The 20552-nt window shown below is 40.5% G+C and overlaps 1 protein-coding gene across 1 annotated transcript in view; it reads right to left on the minus strand.

Annotated features, from left to right (window-relative positions):
* Positions 1–20552, minus strand: part of cyst (rho guanine nucleotide exchange factor 18 cysts) — a 285265-nt gene that overhangs the window by 12718 nt on the left and 251995 nt on the right. Inside the window, exons 14-20 of the mRNA XM_080287144.1 lie at positions 14611–14667; positions 4442–4497; positions 2958–3046; positions 2719–2823; positions 1470–1712; positions 1060–1284; positions 533–687 (exon numbers count right to left, since the gene is read on the minus strand). Of these exons, the coding sequence (XP_080143270.1) occupies positions 533–687; positions 1060–1284; positions 1470–1712; positions 2719–2823; positions 2958–3046; positions 4442–4497; positions 14611–14667 (930 nt within the window). The remainder of the gene's footprint in view (positions 1–532; positions 688–1059; positions 1285–1469; positions 1713–2718; positions 2824–2957; positions 3047–4441; positions 4498–14610; positions 14668–20552) is intronic.

Consider the following 20552-nt stretch of genomic DNA (forward strand, 5'->3'; position numbering starts at 1 on the left):
CGTCTGACTGAAATTCTGAAAATAACTCAAATCTTTATAACAAACCTGATATGACACTTGCCTCCAACATAACTGGGCCTTTCAGAAGTAAGATACAAGAAAAAAAAGCAATTCGTATTTATAAATTTGGGATATGTTCTACAAATATTATTATAATTTTATCCTTTCTATCTGGTACTGTAAACTGGAGGAAGCTAATCATAGGCAGGCCTGGAAATTTAACCTTTTCAATCCAATTATGTAATTTTCACTTTATTCTTGCCTGATGGATAATTTTATTCAACTTGGAAAAGGCTTCTGATGGTGAAGGGGTTAATGAAGTCTATTTATGACTCCTCCAGTCTGACCAATCTCTCTAGAGCTGAATAAACTCATCTGGTGGCGGCAAACATAAAATGAAAAAGACCACTGGACTAACTGAAAATTCTTATATACTTTACTGAGAACATAAAAAAAAAAAAAAAAAGTCTAAATAGGCAACATATAAAGAGGATTTATTGTGATAAAGATAAGCTGTATCAACCGTACTTACCTTAACTTTCTATTTCTTGAGAAGAAGTCTGACTTTTTGAATTTCTGGTCATTAAATATTGCGTACGACTTCGCATCAATCTTGTGGTAGATTTCTAATAATCTAAGTTCTCTCTCCTTCTCAGCAACTTGAGCATTGATATTTACAAGAATTTCCTGAAAAAGTTAGTTATGAAATTAATCTGGGAACAGAATATATCATCATCATCAACATCATCATCATCATCATCATCATCACCATCATCATCCAGACCTCTATTCCAATTCCAAAGTAGGGTTCTGAGACAGGAGGGAAAAAAAGGCAGAATGAGATACTAACAGAATATATTAAAGAACGTCATTATATTTGTTAAACAGCTTGCTAAAATGTACAGTTATGATCAACAGTTCTAATACACTACCTTGACAGATCTTGTTAATCTAATCAATAATTCTTAAGTAGGTTGGAAAGGCTGTAATCTTGCGTTAGTTTTGAGTCTTACTTCAGTTTTCACCATATGGCCTCAACAATCAGTCACAGTTGCTTACCTTAACTAATCCTAATGCTCTCTTCAACAAGGCAGTCTCCTCCTCCTGATCTTTCGTGTACTTTATCAGAGCCTCCAGCATGAGAGGGTACTTGGTTACTCTATGGGTGACGAAGAGAATGCACTCAGGAATCCCCTTCTTCTTGGTCAGTGGATGTGTAGACTTCTGACTGACAAATGCTTGAAATCGTCTGTCCGTTCTTAACATATCTTTGTAGTAAGATGCCTGAAAAGAAGAGTAACAGTAGTAATAACAATAATAATAATAATTATAATAATAACAATAATAATAATAATAATAATAATAATAACTGCATCCTAGCAGCAACAATAAAACAGAATCACACTCAGGTAAAAAATAAAAATAAAGCACCCTGATTGCTTCACTAAAATCAATAAAATAAAACCTACTGCATCTTTGTGTTGTGAGCAGAAGACCCCATAGGCATCCTTGAGTCCCCTTGCATTCTCCCCTGTAAATTGTTCCACCAGCAGGTCTCCTATGTGTTCTATATACTTGTTGCCGCGCTGTCTTTGCCGCAGCCGCCATAGAAACGAGCAGTGTAGGGTGATCAGTTCATCCAGGCAGGGAAATATCCTCTTTATTCTTGACTCCTGCATATTAAGCTCGCGAATCATGCCTTCCGCAAACACCTAGAGAAAAAAAGAAGATTGTAACAGCCAACCTCAGAGTGCCCCCTCTGGGGTGCAGGAGTCCAAACTCAGGCTACCACTGTTCACTATGTTTGAAGACTGACAAATAACTTAACAGGAATAAATACAGTTTATGCATCATCAATACCAATACCATAATTCTGAAAACTAACACAATTAGCACTGCCTGAGAATAAAAGGCTGTGTATTTTATTCCAGCCTGAAATGTACAGTGTAATTCTGCTCAGAAACACTAATAGCTCAATAATAAACTTGGCATAATATATGTGCTGAAGCTCATGGAAAATGGCCAACGGCATTTCTATACACCAGACCCTTAACCCAATAACCGAATATCTGTGCTAGAACTGTGACTACACTTTGAAGGTATACTGTATTAATGTTGTTATTATTATGACTCCTGACTTATGTGGACATGAACCCTGCGGAGTACCGGAAACTTAGTATTTTAGCCAGGCACCCCCATAAATCTACAGATGTAAATCAAGGTGCACGAGGTGATTAAGTGCATTGTGGTGGGGTGCTGGAGTACAGAGTGGGTATTGTGGGCTGTTTGTGAAGCAGGGAAGTGTTATGGCCACATCACAGTCTGGCTATGTGTTCTTGTGTCTCCAGCAAGGACATTGTACTATACTAAAGAAAAAAAAAATATACCAAGTTTCCTTCACAACAGCACTGCATTACAAAACAGTCTTTATTTACTGCTCTAATCAACCACACCAACCAGGCCTAATAACTCATGTAAGTTTTCCTCATTTACCATTTAACTCTAATGACATATTTCCATTTACTCTTCCTACCTCCTGATGATTTTATCCAACTTAGGAGTCTTTGCACTGAAGGGACAGAGGAAGGCTATACGTAACTCCAGAAATTCAAAAGGTCTTTCCTAAGCTGAATAAACTTGTATGGTGATAACATGAATAAATGAGAGAGAGAGAGAGAGAGAGAGAGAGAGAGAGAGAGATTCTACATTTGAACTTACCTTCTGCATAACTTTCAGCATGAGACAGTGGTGCTTTTCAGTGATAATAAGCTCATAGATATACTCCTGTTTCTTCACTTGTTTCTCCGTCAGTCCCTCAATCACCTGCACGAGAGAATTAAAATGAAGTACAGTAAAGATTAGCAGGAAAATACAAATCAAACTTTCACAAAAATATCTTTGACTAGATGAAAGCCTCAACCCACCAGACCAACTGATAAAGAACACTAGACACTTACCTCCTTTTCAACCGTGTGCACCCACAAGTCTGGCTCCTGCTCCAATAATCTCAGTTCGGGGTCTGCATCAATGTCATCTAAACTTGGAACTGTAACAAAGTCAATACTGGGTGTAAACACACTGTGTCTGCTGTTTCATCATAAATAAAAGAGAAAGTAAACAGTAAAGGATGAGATGGAGGGGGGAGTGGTGAGATATGAGGAGGGAGGCATGAGCTGGGGGAGGGCAGTCAAATGGCAGAGGACAGAGCAACGTGGAGGCAATCTGCCTGTTGCCACCCTATATGGGATACAGGCATCTGGCAATACACAGAAAGATGGATATCTAAGTAAGAAACAATTCCATTTCATCCCCTTTGAGATATATGGGCCCAAGGCAACTTGGCTTGTGAACATACATCAGGGATCACTCATGTGCTGCTCTCATGACAGACAACAGCTTTGTTGGAAATGCATAACATACAATGCCTGATAAAGTGCTTTAATCTGATTATCAGTTAATTACAGTCTGTTTTTACCCAAGGCTGATGCAATGTTTCAGATAAGGACTGTATGAAGATTAAGCGGTATATACAGTACAGTATTTGTTTTCTCCTTAATCCCAGACTGTCTGGCTAAGCAGACACATCAACCACAGATAAGCAACAGCTTCTATGGGGCTGTCCTACAGGTACAATACAGTATATGCACAGCATAGGGAACCAGCACCCCCTTGTGGTTGTCAGTGCCTCACCAGGGTCAGACTGGGGTCTTTCCCCAAGACAGGGTGCAGGGAAATATGACAAGGATTGGATCCTTGGTGGATGCAGCCAGTTGCTGTGTTCCACCCAGGGTACATAGCACCACTGCTTATACTTGATGAAATGTTTTGTGCCATATTCCCATTGTATAGCTGTCTTCAGAGCAATTATTCCTTAGTGAGTTATTTTTCATATCACTCCAAGATGTTCTCTTGTATGCTATTCATATTTTTTAAATTTTACATTACTAAAATATGTATCATTATTATTATTATTATTTTTTTTTTTTTTACTCCATCAGGAGCATTGACATCCAGAGGTAGGCTATGCAGTCAAGACATTTTAGGCACGAGTGACCAGGAGCTCATTCCTGAGTGTCGTTATTGGTATGCCACTGGATATACACAACCTGACATGCAAGACAATAATAAGGTGTAATATGCAAACTAAATCACTTACAAAAACAAAAGGAGAGAAACTCATGAAATCCTGCTAAGCTGATGACAATATTCTTGAGTGCTTTGCAGCCTTTGTAACACATCTTCCTAACAATTTATTTTACCAATAACATCTTATACCTTTCTTGTATGTTACAGTGCTTGTAATTATTTTTATATCAACAATGGCTGCACAAACCAAACACAAGAAAAATTAACACTGCATTACACATAAATAAGTGGGTAAGGGTGATACTAGGAATCCGCCCTCAGCAACAAGAATACAGTCCAGGAATTACACTCTTACCTTCATTAGGCCCATCATCGAGTGATTCCATTGACGCCGAGTTCACCTCCAGGATGCTGTTAACAGAAACACTAGATTAATATGGTTCATGAAGATATTGTATAATTGAAGTCACAGGCATGGAAACTTACCATTAAAAACATACGCTTTACAAAGTACAATACAGTACAGTAATTCCTTTTCCCTTTGACTCCAATGAAATTTTAAAAATTATTTTTGCTATCTCCAGAAAACTTGAATCAGCTTGAGACTTTTCAAACTGGAGGGATTCTTTTTTGCACTAAACTGGCCTAAAATTGCTTTTATTCCTTCTTGACAGCTGAGTTTTAACAATAGATTAACACTAGAATATAATGCTGGTCAGATGAAGTGCTGTGGAAAGGATGTTGAGCTGTAGCATTAACTTTTGCAGCCAGTGCAGTATATGAAACAGGCTACAAAATAATGAGAATCTAAGGTGAAAGAACTATTGATACTGCCTTCCTTAACCCTTTCATTACCACGGCACTCTTCAAAGCTGAATATAAGTGTCTGACACCCCTTCAGCACTAATACCTACCATTTATATTATACTGATGACAGGCTATCTCATTCAGGACACTACAGTAAGCACCAATGATATTAATGTCTCTCTCTCTCTCTCTCACTTCCCTGCTTAACCCTGGAATAGAAATCGGCAGGTCCTGTCAGTCAGCATACCACTTTCCTAATTTGGGATGCATCAAACTTCACATATCAATACAAGATTTTTTTTTTTTCTGACTTTGTTACTGAAAAAAAGGTATTATCTACCAGTCTATTTCTTAAACTATGGGCTACTAGTGTGTGGTGTGGCAGTGTGTGGTGTCGTGGTGTGTGGTGTAGTACTGTGTGTGGTGTGCAGTGTGGGGGTGTGGTACTGTGTGTGGTGTGCAGTGTGGGGGTGTGGTAGTGTGTGATGTGGCAGTGTGTGGTGTGTAAGTGTGTGGTGTGGTAGTGTGAGTGTAGTGGTGTGTGGTGTGACAGTGTGTGGTGTGACAGTGTGTGGTGTGGTGTGGCAGTGTGTGTTTGTGTGTGGTGTGGCAGTGTGTGGTGTGGTGTGACAGTGTGTGGTGTGGTGTGGCAGTGTGTGTTTGTGTGTGGTGTGGCAGTGTGTGGTATGGCAGTGTGAGGTGTTGCAGTGTGTGATGTGGCAGTGTGTGGTGTGGCAGTGTGTGGTGTGGCAGTGTGTGGTGTGGTTGTGTGTGGTGTGGTAGTGTGTGGTGTGCCAGTGTAGTAGTATGAGGTGTGGCAGTGTGTGGTGTGGCAGTGTGTGTGGTGTGGCAGCATGTGTGGTGTGGCAGAGTGTGTGGTGTGACAGAGTGTGTGGTGTGGCAGTATGTGGTGTGGCAGTGTGTGGTGTGGCAGTGTGTGTGGTGTGGCACTGTGTGTAGTGTGGCAGTGTGTGGTATGAGTGTGTGATGTGACAGTGTAGAGTGTGGCAGTGTGACATGTGTGGTGTGGCAGAGTGTGTGGTGTGGCAGTGTGTGGTGTGGCAGTGTGTGTAGTGTGGCAGTGTGTGTAGTGTGGCAGTGTGTGGTGTGGTAGTGTGTGTGGTGTGGCAGCATGTGTGGTGTGGCAGAGTGTGTGGTGTGGCAGCATGTGTGGTGTGGCAGAGTGTGTGGTGTGGCAGAGTGTGTGGTGTGGCAGTATGTGGTGTGGCAGTGTGTGTGGTGTGGCACTGTGTGTGGTGTGGCAGTGTGTGGTATGACAGTGTGTGGTGTGAGTGTAGGGTGTGGCAGTGTGTGGTATGTGTGGTGTGGCAGTGTGTGTGGTGTGGCAGTGTGTGGTGTGGCAGAGTGTGTGGTGTGGCAGAGTGTGTGATGTGGCAGTGTGTGTAGTGTGGCAGTGTGTGTAGTGTGGCAGTGTGTGTAGTGTGGCAGTGTGTGGTGTGACAGTGTAGGGTGTGGCAGTGTGTGGTATGGCAGTGTGAGGTGTTGCAGTGTGTGATGTGGCAGTGTGTGGTGTGGCAGCGTGTTATGTGGTGGTGTGTGGTGTGGCACGTGTGATGTGGTGGTGTGTGATGTGGTGGTGTGTGATGTGGTGGTGTGTGATGTGGCAGCGTGTGGTGTGGCAGCGTGTGTGTGTGTGTGTGTGTGTGTGTGTGTGTGTGTGTGTGTGTGTGTGTGTGTGTGTGTGTGTGTGTGTGTGTGTGTGTGGTGTGGCAGTGTATGGTGTGAAAGTGCTGTGGCAGTGTGTGGTGTAGCAGTCGGCAGTGTATGGTGTGGCAGTGGGCAATGTGGCAGTGTATGGTGTGACAGTGTGTGGTGTGGTAGTGGGCAATGTGGCAGTGTATCGTGTGGCAGTGTGAGATAGGGTAGTGTGTGAAGTGGCAGTATGAGGTATGACAGTATAAGGTGTCAATGCGAAAAGGGGTCAGTATGAAATGACAGTATGAGGTATGAGTCTGAGGTGCTGTAGCAAGAACGAAAAAAAAAAAAAAAAAAAAAAAAAAAACCGCGGAACAAAGACTATGGGAGAATACCTTAAAAAAAAATATCTTACCTCCTCACCCGTTACACCATAAACACCATCGTCTTAAGTCAGCTGCGTATTTATTTCATTTACTCTCTTTCCTGCTGCAGCTACTACTACTACTACTAGGTTAGTAGTAGTAGTAGTAGTAGCAGTAGTAGTAGCAGCAGCAGCAGTATTAGTATTATTATTAGTAGTAGTAGTAGTAGTAGTTGTTGTTGTTGTTCCCTAGGCAGTCTGGCCGAACTGCCCCGAGTCCCTTAAGAAGGCCACGGCCGAGACCGGGCTTTCCCACAGAGCTCTCATGGAGTGTATGTTGTGTTGTTGGCGTAGGTGATTGTGTGCAGCGCAGTCTTCCATAATGTGCTTAATAGTATGGGGTGTTGTGTTGCATCCTGGACAGGCATCAGCGATGGAGTCATCCAGCCTCTTCTGATAGCTTAAGAGGGCTGGACTGCCCACATCTCAGCCTGGCCAGGTGGACCCTGTCCTCACGAGGGAGATAAAATTCAGAAGGGTGGATATCAGGAGGCCGTGCATGCAGCTGTGTGTTGTCTTTAAGTGACTGAATGGAGCGCCGAGTGATTTGAGTGTGGATATGCTTCTGGAAGCTGGTCTGAGGTGGGCGAGGGGGGAGAGATGGCAGTGTTTATGATATCGTGTGATGGGTGTTGTTTTGATGTTCCTTTGTGAGGGTGGATGTGCTGCCAAGTAATGAAGTGGATGTTGTGGGTTTGAGGAGGCTGCAGCAAAGAATCTGGGTGCCTCTCATGTCTAGGTGATCCTTGACTTAGAGGACTTTGGCCTCTTGATGCAGGTGGTCTGTGGGTGCAATAGCTGTGCAGGCTGTGATTATTTTTAGGGCCTTGTTCTGTATGATCTGTAGAGTGCACACGTAACATTTGCCGGTCAGTCTTCTAACATCAGAAACTTCACAAACGGCGTCCCCCAAGGATCTGTTTTGTCCCCTATACTCTTTAACCTATACATGCACGACATACCCACACACCACAAATACACATAGCTTCCTATGCAGATGATAAAACACTCACATGTACGCACCAAAACGCAAACACAGCTGCACCCATCCTCCAACCTTACCTCAACACACTACATGAATGGTTCACCACAAACAGGCTCAAAACAGTAGTAGTAATCGGATGTTATAACCGAAATTAGATCATCTTACTCTACTTGAGCAAAATTATGCCATCTTAAATGCTGAGTTGTAAAAATAAACACTAGAATACGCTGCTAGTCATGAAGAAGTGCTAGTGAGAGGATATAGAGACGCAGCATTGTCTTTGTCACTGAAGTACGTAAAATAAGCTACAAAAGGACGAAAATCTGGGCCAAGTTAAGATGAAAGAACTATAATATCAACCTACTCTTCGTCATCTCCATGCCCCTGGTACAAGGGGAAGGTGTAGGGGGGAAGGAAGCCTGTAGAGGGACAGAGTTCACCAGAATGCTTCCCTTCCACAAAGCTGTCCACTTCGTCAGAGATCAGTTCCGACTCCTTCCTTTCCTGACTTGGTGAGCTATCATGGACACCATTTTCACTGACCCTGGCATTTATTTCCTCCATGCTACCCATGAGGTGCCTTTTCCTCACTGACGCAGGAGTTTCTTTGTCTCTAGCGCCGTCTTCCGAGATCTCTTTCTTCTGTTTGACCTCTTTGCTCATTTTCCTAATTGATGCAAAAGTTTCTTTGGCGCCATCTTCCGAACTGTCTTTTTTATGCTTATTTTCCTTGTTCTTTTTCCTCACTGATGCAGAGGTGTCTTGCGCGCCATTTTCCAAACTGTCTTTTTTATGCTTGTCTTCCTTGCTCTTTTTCCTCGCTGTTGCGAAGGCTTCCTTGTTTTTGGCGCTGTCTTCTAAACTCTCCAAACTCCCCTTTTTGTGCCTGCCCGAGTTTTTGCTCTTTAACCTCATCGATGACAGGAATTCTTTGGCGACCTCGTAGTTCTCCTTATCATATGTCTTGTTCTCGCTCTTCTCTTTTCGCTTTCCAGATTTTTCCGATGCACGTCGTTGTGATTTTTTAAAATCCCTTACAGAGTCCTCCACATCTTTGGGCACTGGGTCACTAAGGCTCTCGGAGACTTTGGATCTATCAAGGAGGATCTGAGACAAATCATTCATGCTCCGCGAGAGGCCAATTTTGGATTTCAGAGACTCGATCTTCTTATGCGCCATTTTTCTTTTTAGTTTTTTTCTTTGCTTCTTACATAGTCATTCAAGCTTGAAATTCTGACTCCACTCCTTCATACACTGATTTTCTGTTCACTGTAATTCTGATAAGGTCACATGATTCCTTCTCCGTTCAGATTTTTCCTTTTCAACTCACAGTTTCAACAATGCAAGGGCTTCTATTTCAGTCTGTTTATTATTTTAAATGTTCCTTCATATCCTGACTTGCCTAATTTATTCTCAGTTAGATATAACAACGTCACATGATTCCTTTTCCGATCTGTTTTTCCATATCCACTTACATCAACAATGCATCTGCTTCCTGGTTTACAGTTTTAACAGTTTAAAATTTTCAGTGCTCCTACTATTTATTTTCTTAACTGAGATACCCACGTCACATTCCAGCCTTTCTTTTGAACCTGTTTCTGTTAAGCTTTTGGGTTTAGGGTTGTATTTTAGTTATTATTTTCTGTCTGCTCCTCCGTATATTGGCTTACTCGGTTTATTATCAATTGGAATAACAGTAACACACGTTCTTTCCTTCTGCGCCTCTCTTTACCATTCAGCTTAATATTTCCCAGCAATTTCTTCGTCTTCTGTCTTTCGTAACATTGAACTTAATATTTTCAAGTAATTTCTTAGTTTCCTGCCTGTCCTAATATTCAGCTTAATATTTTCGGCAATTTCTTCGTCTTCTGCCTTTCCTAAAATTCTGCCTAATATTTTCCAGCAATTTCTTCGTCTTCTGCCTTTCCTACTATTCAACTTAATATTTTGAAGCAATTTCTTCTGCCTTTCCTAAAATTCAACTTAATGATTTCCGGCAATTTCTTCGTCCTCTGCCCTTCCTAATACGCTATCAATTGAGGTAGCACTATCACACTTTCTTCCTACTGAGTACTAACCCTATCTTTTATCAGCTCGCCACTCGACTTATTTCGTCATTTCCTTCGTCTTCTGGCCTTTCTAATATATAATCAACTGGGGTAGCTCTATCACAACACAGCCTTCCTGTTGCATGTTGCCTCATCACTACACGGCTACATCAACAATCATGCACGTTTACGTTGCAGGGAGAACTTATGCAATCACGTTCAACGGTTACACTGAAGTTCACGAGTTCCACAAATAAAAAATATATATATATTCACCTTACAGACGATATTCACGGGCATGCTATGGAGGAATCTGTTTAGCTTTCTCTTCGTTTTAGACTTACGCACTAGTCTCTTCAAGCAGACACGAAAAACATCATCTATTTCTCAGCAACATTTTTTTTTTTTTAACAACGAAAAACGGGTACGGGACGGATTAATTTTTTTCCCCCTTGCATGTACCTTTGGGATTCATGCATCTGACTATTCACTAATTTGAAAAACACGGGGGTTTTGCCATTAACATGAAAAACAAGCTCGATAAAATATGCAAACGAGTACCAATCAATAAGCTATCACTCGAGCATGATTTGGGCAAGTACGCAGTATCACTTGAGCATGATCTAGGCAAGCATGGTATTATTATTATTATTATTATTATTATTATTATTATTATTCCTCCTCATTAGACTGGCCAAACTTGGGCTGTCTGGACATTGCTACTCCTCACCCTGCCCTTGGGTGGGAAAGGAGGTCAGGATGATGATGATGATGATTTTATTTATTTATTTATTTCCTGGCATGCACAAAATCCTTCAATATGTAAAGAACTTTGTTAAAATTAATCATATCACGAGCATTATTAAGGCATGCACGGTGTTACCTAAGTTTATTTATTTATTTACTTATTTATTGGCATGCGCATTATCCTTCATTATGTAAAAGAAGCTGCTGAAATTAATAGCACATGAGCACAGGGTAACACTAACACACAGCCCGTAATTTGGCGGACACAACATCCCTGTCAATCACCTGCACGCACTTTAAAATCAGTACACTATTCCGTCATCCTTTTCTGACAAATTTCGAGCAAAAATTAACGTTATTTCGGTATACGCTGCATCCATAATCATAAAAATCGCTTCTATTACCACACGGGCTGATATTGGTGACTACAGCTACTATATCTTTTCAATTCAACTTGGCCTAAAATTGCTATCTCTCCGTCTTAAATGCTGAGCTGTAACATGAGACTAACACTGGAATATTATGCCAGTCACGAAGAAGCGCCTATGTACGGGATGCGGAACCGTAGCATTGTCTTCCGGAAGTCACTGAGCGACGTGAGATTAACACAAGTTTATGCTAGTCACAAAGAAGTGCTAAGGACAGGATGTAGACTTGTAACAAGTCTTTTTTCGTCACAGAGCTACGTGAAATAAAGCTCAAAAGGACTAACGGAGTAACACAAGAACATTATGCTGGTCACGAAGAAGTGCCAGGATGCAGACCCATGGCACTGTCTGCTTCCGTCACTGAGTTACGTGAAATGAAGCTCAAAACTAAGAGTAACACACGATTATGCTAGTCACGAAGAAGTGCCAGGATTTAGAACCGTAGCCCTGTCTTTTCGTCACTAATGTAAGCGAAAACAAGCACTGGACGAAAATCTTGGCCATGTTTCGATGGACGCACTATATGCCTCTAGGGTGGTGAACGTAGTACTGGCGCCGAAAGCACTCTTATGCCTCGGTGCCGCCCGCTTATCAGGGGATGAGATAACCGAGCAAATTTACGATCGATTCCTGATTTGTTCTTGCAAGAGGAAGGACGTAAAATTACAACACTAAATATTTCAATCAAACTGTCTGCCTGTCCTGTGCATCTTAGTTACGAGAGAAAAATGATCGTGGGTTACGTGTTTTCTTCTTGCAGGATAGCGAAGGGTGAATGCAAAACCTTCCTAAGTTTGTTTATTTCCTCCTGCAAAAACAAGAGTTAGATACGACGGGAAAAGATCATATGTTTGAAAAGCCGACCACAGAGATGCCAAACCGAACTGAAAAAGGTCGATAAAAATGCTTGAAGAAAATGATAGCCTACCGGGAAATACAAAGATCCATAAAATCTTCGCGAAATACGCCAGTCGCCAAAATATCGCAAAAACTTCATGATAATCTCGTAAATACTAGAGTTAAATGAAAAAATATCGTATCAATCTTTATACAAAATGGCTTATGCACTAATATCCACAAAATCTCCACGAAATACGCCAAAAATCGCCAAAACTAGAAAAAAAATCCAGAATATTGCAAGAAAATCAAAACGTAAATCTCAGTTTTTATACGTTATCCACAAATATCCACTTAATCGTCGCGAAAATAGGCCACAGTCGCCAAAATATCGCCAGAACTTGAAAATACTCCGCAAAATCCTGCAGATAAATGAAAAATCCAATCTCTTAATCTCCACATAACATGACTGATTTGCAACTACGTACTGATTGGTAACTACGCTTTACTGGACGAAGCGAGATAGAGTGGCAACAATTCTTATCAGTCCTACATTGCTGATAAGGAGCACTGCCACCTTCATCACCATCACCATCACCCCTAACCTAACCTGCAGCCAAACCATCGTCATCATCGTCGTCGTTACTATCGTTATCATCGTTATCATCATCCCTACTGGTTCTAACTCATCATCATCATCATCATCATCATCCCTACTCTGCTTCTCAATCATCATCATCGTCATCATCATCATCCCTCCATGCTTCCCACACGTCACCATCATCATCATAACCATCATCATCCTTCCATGCTTCTCACACGTCATCGTCATCATCATCATCATCATTCCTTCATTCTTCCCACTTATCATCATCATCATCACCATCACCCCAACCCACCTTCGCACTGAAACGCAAACAGCTTGGGTATGATCCACGTTATTTTTTTTAACATTTTCATCTCTGCACGTTGACCTAACAACCCGTTCCCTCAGGTCCAGCACTCCTTCTACGTACCATACACCTTCACATGTCACCACTTCAATGTTAACACCCACCGTCCTTACTAAATACACCCGTGGGCTTACTCAGGAGTGGTGTAGTGGTGTTCGCGGTAAAGTTTGTTTTGGTGAAATTAAACACACACTCTTGTCCAACCGTGAGATCGAAACTGCGTTCTTCCAGACAGAGGATGGCTTCTTTAACCACTCCTTATCAGTGTATTATGTGAATTAGTGCATGGTGTGTGTGTGTGTGTGTGTGTGTGTGTGTGTGTGTGTGTGTGTGTGTGTGTGTGTGTGTGTGTGTGTGTGTGTGTGAGAGAGAGAGAGAGAGAGAGAGAGAGAGAGAAAGAGAGAGTAGATAAGATTACCGCCATACCAAGCGTTATCAAGGGGGAGGGGGAGTGGGCGAATCTAGCAAATTCCACGAAATGCATTACTGTCAATGTGAGTCGTGGCTTTGTCGTGTTAGGAGGCTCCCTGGTGCATCTACCTATCTATCTATCTATGTATCTATCTATCTATTTAACCCTTAGTTTGGGAGTCAAGACGTATGATGCTCCCAGGAACATTTATCTATCTAGCTATCTATCCACCAGCCTACCTGTCCGTCTGTCTCCTGTACGTCTAGCCTGTCTGTCTGTCTATCTATTTATTCATCTATCCCTCTATCTGCATGCCTGTCCATCTGTTCATCCATCTATTTACCTACTTATTCACTCATCTATCTATCCATCTATACCTGTCTGACTGTCTCTAGGTCCACCCGTCCGTTCATCCATCCATCTGTCAATCTGTCAGTCGGTCTGCTTATGTCTGTCTGTCTGTCTGTCTGTCGTTTTCTGTCTATCTATGAATCAATCTATCTATCTAATTTTACCTCAATACTAGGCTTCCGTGATATTATTTTTCACACACACACACACACACACACACACAACGTAGACAGGAGTAAGACAGAAAAATATACCTCAGAAAGTAGTAACGAAGAATACATGAAGTAGGATATGCACAAAAATATCATCCACACCCAAATTACCCCATGTAAACAGGAGTGTAGGGGCCCGGGGCTAGGCAACTCATTCTCGACATTTATGGGAGAGATGACCAGCCTCTTTCACCCCTGAGTGGCATTACACAGGCACGAAACTCAAAACCACCCCTCAGATACAAACCCCCGCAGGCTTCATCTGGTTTGAGTGCCCAGGTGTCATAACGAATACAATTAAATATAAAAAAACAATAATAATAGTATTGGGAACATGATATAAACATTAGTAGTAGTAGTAGTAGTAGTAGTTGTTGTTGTTGTTGTTGTTGTTGTTGTTGTTGTTGTTGTAGTAGTAGTAGTAGTGGGAGCATGATATAACAGTAGTAGTAGTAGTAACCCATCTGAATGTGAACCCGGTCCCTCCTCCTGCAGTCCACCATCATTCTGGGGGGATAGGGAGGGATATGAGGGACGTTTGTATAGCCAGGCAGTGGTGCAGCCTGGTTATATCCACGCCACCACAAGAAGGCATCCCTTTCCAGCAGTTAAACAATAAATAATAAATAATAAACGGTACTAAAGGGTAATAAAGGGTACTTACTTTGCGTCTCCTTCATGGGCGAGCAGTTCAGCCTCTTTCTCCTCGCTCTGCACCTTGCTGCTAGGAGGAGGAGGAGGAGGAGGAGAGAGGAGGAGAGAGGAGGAGACAGAGGATGGGTAAGTAAGAAGTGGGAAAGAAGGAGATGGAGGAAGGAGTGAAAATATAAGGAGAAGAATGAGGAAAGGAGAGGAGGAGATAAAGTAAGGAGTAGGAGAGAGGAGATGGGAAAGGAGAGGAGGGGGGATGGAATAGGGGGTGAAAGAGGACCAGTGCAGGAGAAGAAGGAAGAGTGATGAGGTGGGGATGGAGGATGAGAAGAAATCACAGGAAAAGAGGAGACAGTAAGAGTACGGAAAAGAGGGGGGAAGGGGAAGCAGAAGGAGAGAAGTGAGAAGGGAAGGAGAGGGGGTGGAGAAGCAGGAGGAGGGATGAAGTGTGAGGAGTGATTATCAGAAGGAAGAGATAGGAAACGAAGAGGAGAAAGGGGGATGATCGAAGGGAGACAAGAAGACGTGGAGTGAAGTGGGGGGAAAAGGGGAGATCAGGAGGAGGAATAAGAGAGATAAAAAAGGTGAAGAAGGGATGAAAAGTGGTAGAACAGATAATAAAGATAAGGAATGAGAAGGGAATGAAGAAGAGATGGGAGGCAAAGAAGTTGGGAGAGAAGATATGAACAAAATCAATTAGTTAATCTGTCCCAATAAAACACAAACACCCTCCTTTACAAAATAAAAAAATAAAAAAGAAAAAAATGCATCTCCTTATACAGACACAGCCAAGAGTTCCTCTTTACAATCTTAATTTTTGTTCAAACATAAATACTCTCACTAAGAAAATAAATAAATAAATAAAATAATGAAGCTGGTTGAATTTTTGGTAGTAGATGGGTGGCTACCACTGTCCCTGGGAAATACAACCATTAGCATGAAGTGTGGCTACAAACTTGGTACTAATACTTGCTTTACACTACCCTTGCCCAGATTTTCATTATTTTGCATATTATATCATGTAGTACAGCTAGGCATTTGAGATGGTGAAATGACAGTATCTGGCCAAGTTAGTGTAGAAACAGTACACGTATTGCCACACAATCATTACTCTTAGGAAGGACACATTTAGTCCCAAGCACTTAGGTATAAGTCCAAGATGAGACTAACATACTGTTTTATAAATCATCTCACTACACATCTGAGATTAATATTTTACCCAACAGTCTCCATGAATCAACTGGTTTTAGAAACTGGTTTAGCTTCCAGTCCACACAAAACAACAGCTGTACAACTGTCTCCATTTCTAAGTATTACAAGAGGTGGCGAGTTGGAAGTCTTTTGTGATACTACTTTATTTGTTTACATCTTACATTTACTAAGTTCAAACATGCTCTTTATAGTTTTCCGACAACAGCAAGCATAAGATGTAAACGAATACACACATATCACCTCCAAAACACCAAACCCTGTAGTGCTAAGAAGTGGAGGCAACTATATCATGGACAACCTCAATACAGTAATCATTTATTCAAATTTGAAACCTCGTATGTAAAGAGGAACTTTTGACAGTGATGGTGCATTATGAGAGAGAATGCTTGGTAACAATGAAGGGTGAATTGCTGATGCCAGGTCCATCATACAACCTCTTCAGTACAATGAGACTACATTCTAGGCTTGTTACTCCCAACAGATTTTAGGATGCTTACAAGAGACTTTCATAGTGGAGAGGCTAGTGAAGGTCATACCTAAACGCTCCATACGAGAGTCTCGCAAGCTGAATAAAAGCGCTTGACAGTAACATGAATTAGAAAAAATGTCCTTAGGTTGTAGTGGGTGAGGTTCATGACATCAATTTACACTACAACTTCACTATTACATGAGGTAAAGGAAGAAGACACTAATAAAAATAAACCGAGAGTCACAAACGAACAATTTAATCTGCCTCTCATAACATCAGGGTTGCTTTTGCAGGAGGAACAAGAGACAGAAATTTCTAGAATGTCCCCTGCTTGTTCTTCCTGCAACGCCAATCATATTTACGGCAGGGAAATCATTGTTTGTTTGTCTGTCAATCAAGTACGAGTAGGGTACTATATGAACAACTGCTTATATTAAAAATTCTGAGCATGTAAAAAAATTAGATGTACTGGTCACTTCTAACACACCAAAATTTAATCAGGTTTACTTAATCCCAAAAACAAAGGTAAATAAAAGATTTATCCTTAACTAAAACTAACAACTGATTTACCTTACCATACAAACTTAATGAAAAAGTTTATCTGTAACATCAAACAACTGAGAGAGAGAGAGAGAGAGAGCTTACATAACACCAAAAAGATAAAAAAAAATCACACTATAACACAAAATATACTCCTCAACACCAAATGAAATTACTTGTAGATGGTTAACTACGAACACAGACAGATCAATAACATAGAAAATGGCTTATATGGCTTACCTGAAATACCAATATAAACAATGAAATAGTAATCAGTGACACTAAACTGCATAATAAAAGGATAACAGTGTGAGTGTCAAGTATAACAATTAATACAACACTAACAACAATGAAATGATAAGAATACCAATAATACAGGTATAATTACGAATAAGAACAAAATACTGTAATAACAAAATGACTGTAAATGAATAATAATAATTATAATAAAAATAATAACAAATAATAAATAATAACAAAACAACCAAAATCACCAATAACAACAACAATAATAATAATAATAATAATAATAATAATAATAATAATTAAAATAAAAAATATTATATACCAACAACTAACAACATTATTACACCAAACTACCATACAAAACAATACAGGTACACCCCGTATATCTATTTATCATCAGTAAACACATATTTCCAAACTGTCATCATGTAGGGCACCTTTTCTTTCCAAGGATGATATAGGTTAGGCTGGGTTGGGGTGGGTAGGTGGGATAGGTAGGGTTAGGTACACAAAATCATCCTGGGAAGAGAAAATGCCTCACAGTTTGGGAATAAATAACACCAAATCAACCAACTTTGAGATACGTAAAAGTGGGAGTTATAATATTCCAATGAAGTGTTATACAGTACTTTTGACCACACAGAACTATAGGCCTATTTTCGAGGCCACACCACAACAGAAATCTTAGGGTGCATTCTTGTGGGCATAAGAGTCACCCTGGCACTTCTTCCTTCACAAATATGCCTATTCCATTCTCTTCTTTGCTACCATCTTAGGATTTTATTTACCTTATGCAAATTTTTCACTGAGAGGGAGTTATTAAGCACTATACTTTAACTACGTCAGAAAAAGTCTTCCAAAAAGCTAAATAAAATCACATGGTGGTATCAAAAATGAAATGTATACTCTGTGGAGGCAAGGCCTGATAGGTATGGAAGGGAGAGTCAAATCCTAATTTTGTCAAGCTTGAGGAAGGGCTATCTGCTCTGGGATGAGGGAGTTACGTAGGAATGCGAGAGTCAGGTCTTAACAAAATCAAGATCTCAGAAAAAAAGATAAAGAAATGCCTGCTCATTTACTGGCAGCTACCACTGGGAAGCATAAATCTGCTGCCACCTTTGTTATACTCTGGTTTTTACTGTATCTTAACCAAATCTGCACCTTAAACCTACCCACCTGCTGTATGTGATGCTATTTGATTGAACATGTCACCCACTAAAGACACGCTCAACATATTCCCAATGAATATTTTATAAGCATGTCCTGTGGAAATTCATTAGTCAAACACACAGGTTTGTATGTAGCAATATGGCATTAAAACTACAGAAGAGGTGTCAGAATGCTTCATAAGCCCACAAGAATATGAACTGTGAAGTAACTAAGAGGTACAGAGGGACTAGGGGGACACGACTGGCAGTTGAGGCTAGAGGGAAAAAGTTTCCTTGGAGTGGGGACGGGATAAGCACTGCCAAAAAACAGCAAATTATCTGATGCCATTAAGCCCTTCAATCCAATACCATATTTATAATATTATTCTTGCTATTTTCATATGATTTTATTCCACTTAGGAGAGGCTTTTCAAACTGGAGATGCTGGACATGCCCTTCATTAACTCTTTCACTACTAGAGGCCTGTCCTAAGCTGAATAAAATTATATGGTTACAGCAACATTAATATAAAGAAACAGGCTGTCCGATTCAAAGGGTTAAATGTGACTGGGAGTGTAAAAAGTCTCACAGTGAGGGTATTTATATGTCTATGACACATTCTCCCCAATGCCCACACCGATATTCGAGATACATTTCTGGGAGGTGGTACATATTTACAAGGGCATTGGAAAGTGACTAGAGGAAAGGCAATATGAAGAACAAATACCAGTAACCTCAGATATAATTTCAGAGGCACAGACTTTAAGGTACACCTAATGCACAAACCACGCAAATGAAGAAATGAAGGGGATACTATTGAAAAAAAGAGAGTAACTTTGCACCACAGGAAAAGAACTGCCAGAAAATACAGGGAAGAAAAGATGCAAAGGACAAGATAATATTAATGAAAGAAACATTGCTCCAGCATAGAAAAAACCCTGAATAAATGAAGGGGATATTATAAAAAAATGCGGGAGTGTGTAACTTTGCATCACAGGAAAAGAGTTGCCAGAAAATACAGGGAAGAAAATATGTGAAGGACAAGGTAATATAATGGAAGGTACACTGATGAAGTTTTGGCCCTGAAGGTGAGACAAGGCAATGAAAGAAACAGGGCTCCTATTCTTGCCATCAACAGCATCTATAGCATCTTCTTATCATGTTTATTTTTCTATATTGCACATTATTAATCTCTTGCGGACCATTTGGCTCACTATGTTCATATTACAGTAAAGGAATACTTACATGCAAAATGACAGTAATGTGTGATATGGCTACTACTGACTCTGGAAGATACTACTATGAGAGTGAACGGTGGCAATCAGTGTAATAATTAACCACACAATCATCACTCTTTGACACGAAACATTCATCTACAAGTACAGTCATGAAGCTAAGACTCTCCCACTGTTACAAATCTTATTACATATCTCAAACTTATTTTTCTTCCCCAAAGCTTCAAAGCTTCTGGCAACTGCTGGAAAGTAATTAGCAGGCTTTGGCACTTGGCTTGGCTTCCAACCCATAGAAAACATCCAGTGTACCATGGCTACCCCAAATGAGGGGATTCCTTGAGAGGAAACATGGTGTCATTTCTGTATTATGTTCATTGTCAAGAAAGAGGAGTTAGAAAGTCTCCCAAGCCCGTCAAAAGATGATCTCTGATACAAAAAAGTAAAATCATAGCCATATGGAGTAAAACATATGAAGGAAGTTAGAGGACGGCTGGACTCAGATCAAGAAATGAAGATCCTAAAACAAGGACATCACAATTAATGAAGCCAGGGGGCAGTAGGAGAATGGAAGGAGTTAAGAGTAACACATCAAAACTATTCCCACAAAATTAACCATCAATGAAGCTCAAATTCACTCCAGATTCCCAGTGAAAAGAAAGGGGGAAATGGGTGAGACTAATCAAAAGACATGAAAAAATTTAACAGCTAACCTGTAGCATTACTTGCTAGGAAAGGAGGCTGTATGAAGTCAGTGAATTGAAATACCATATTAAAATGAGAGGAAGACAAGGATGAGCAACATCTTAAAGTTTCATGAGAAGAAAAAAGCTCCTATAAATGAAAAGAAAAAAAAATCAGCACTTTTATGAGGGAACTGAAGTCACTAGAGAGATTGACACAATTAGATGAATTCACTGAAGATCACATGAATAAAAGACAAATATTACAGACCACAATATTCAGCAGTGTTAATTCCAACAAATGACTCCTAGAATACATTAACTGCTCTCAGGACAAGGGTCTGTGTGCATTCAGGTAACTGAGTTATCATATTAATACAGGAATATATGGAAGATCACACTGATAGAAGATGTAACTATTCAAA

This window comes from Coenobita brevimanus, chromosome 116, assembly GCF_032717465.1.
Source record: "Coenobita brevimanus isolate Jiangsu-jjx chromosome 116, ASM3271746v2, whole genome shotgun sequence".
NCBI classification, from domain to species: Eukaryota; Metazoa; Arthropoda; class Malacostraca; order Decapoda; family Coenobitidae; genus Coenobita; species Coenobita brevimanus.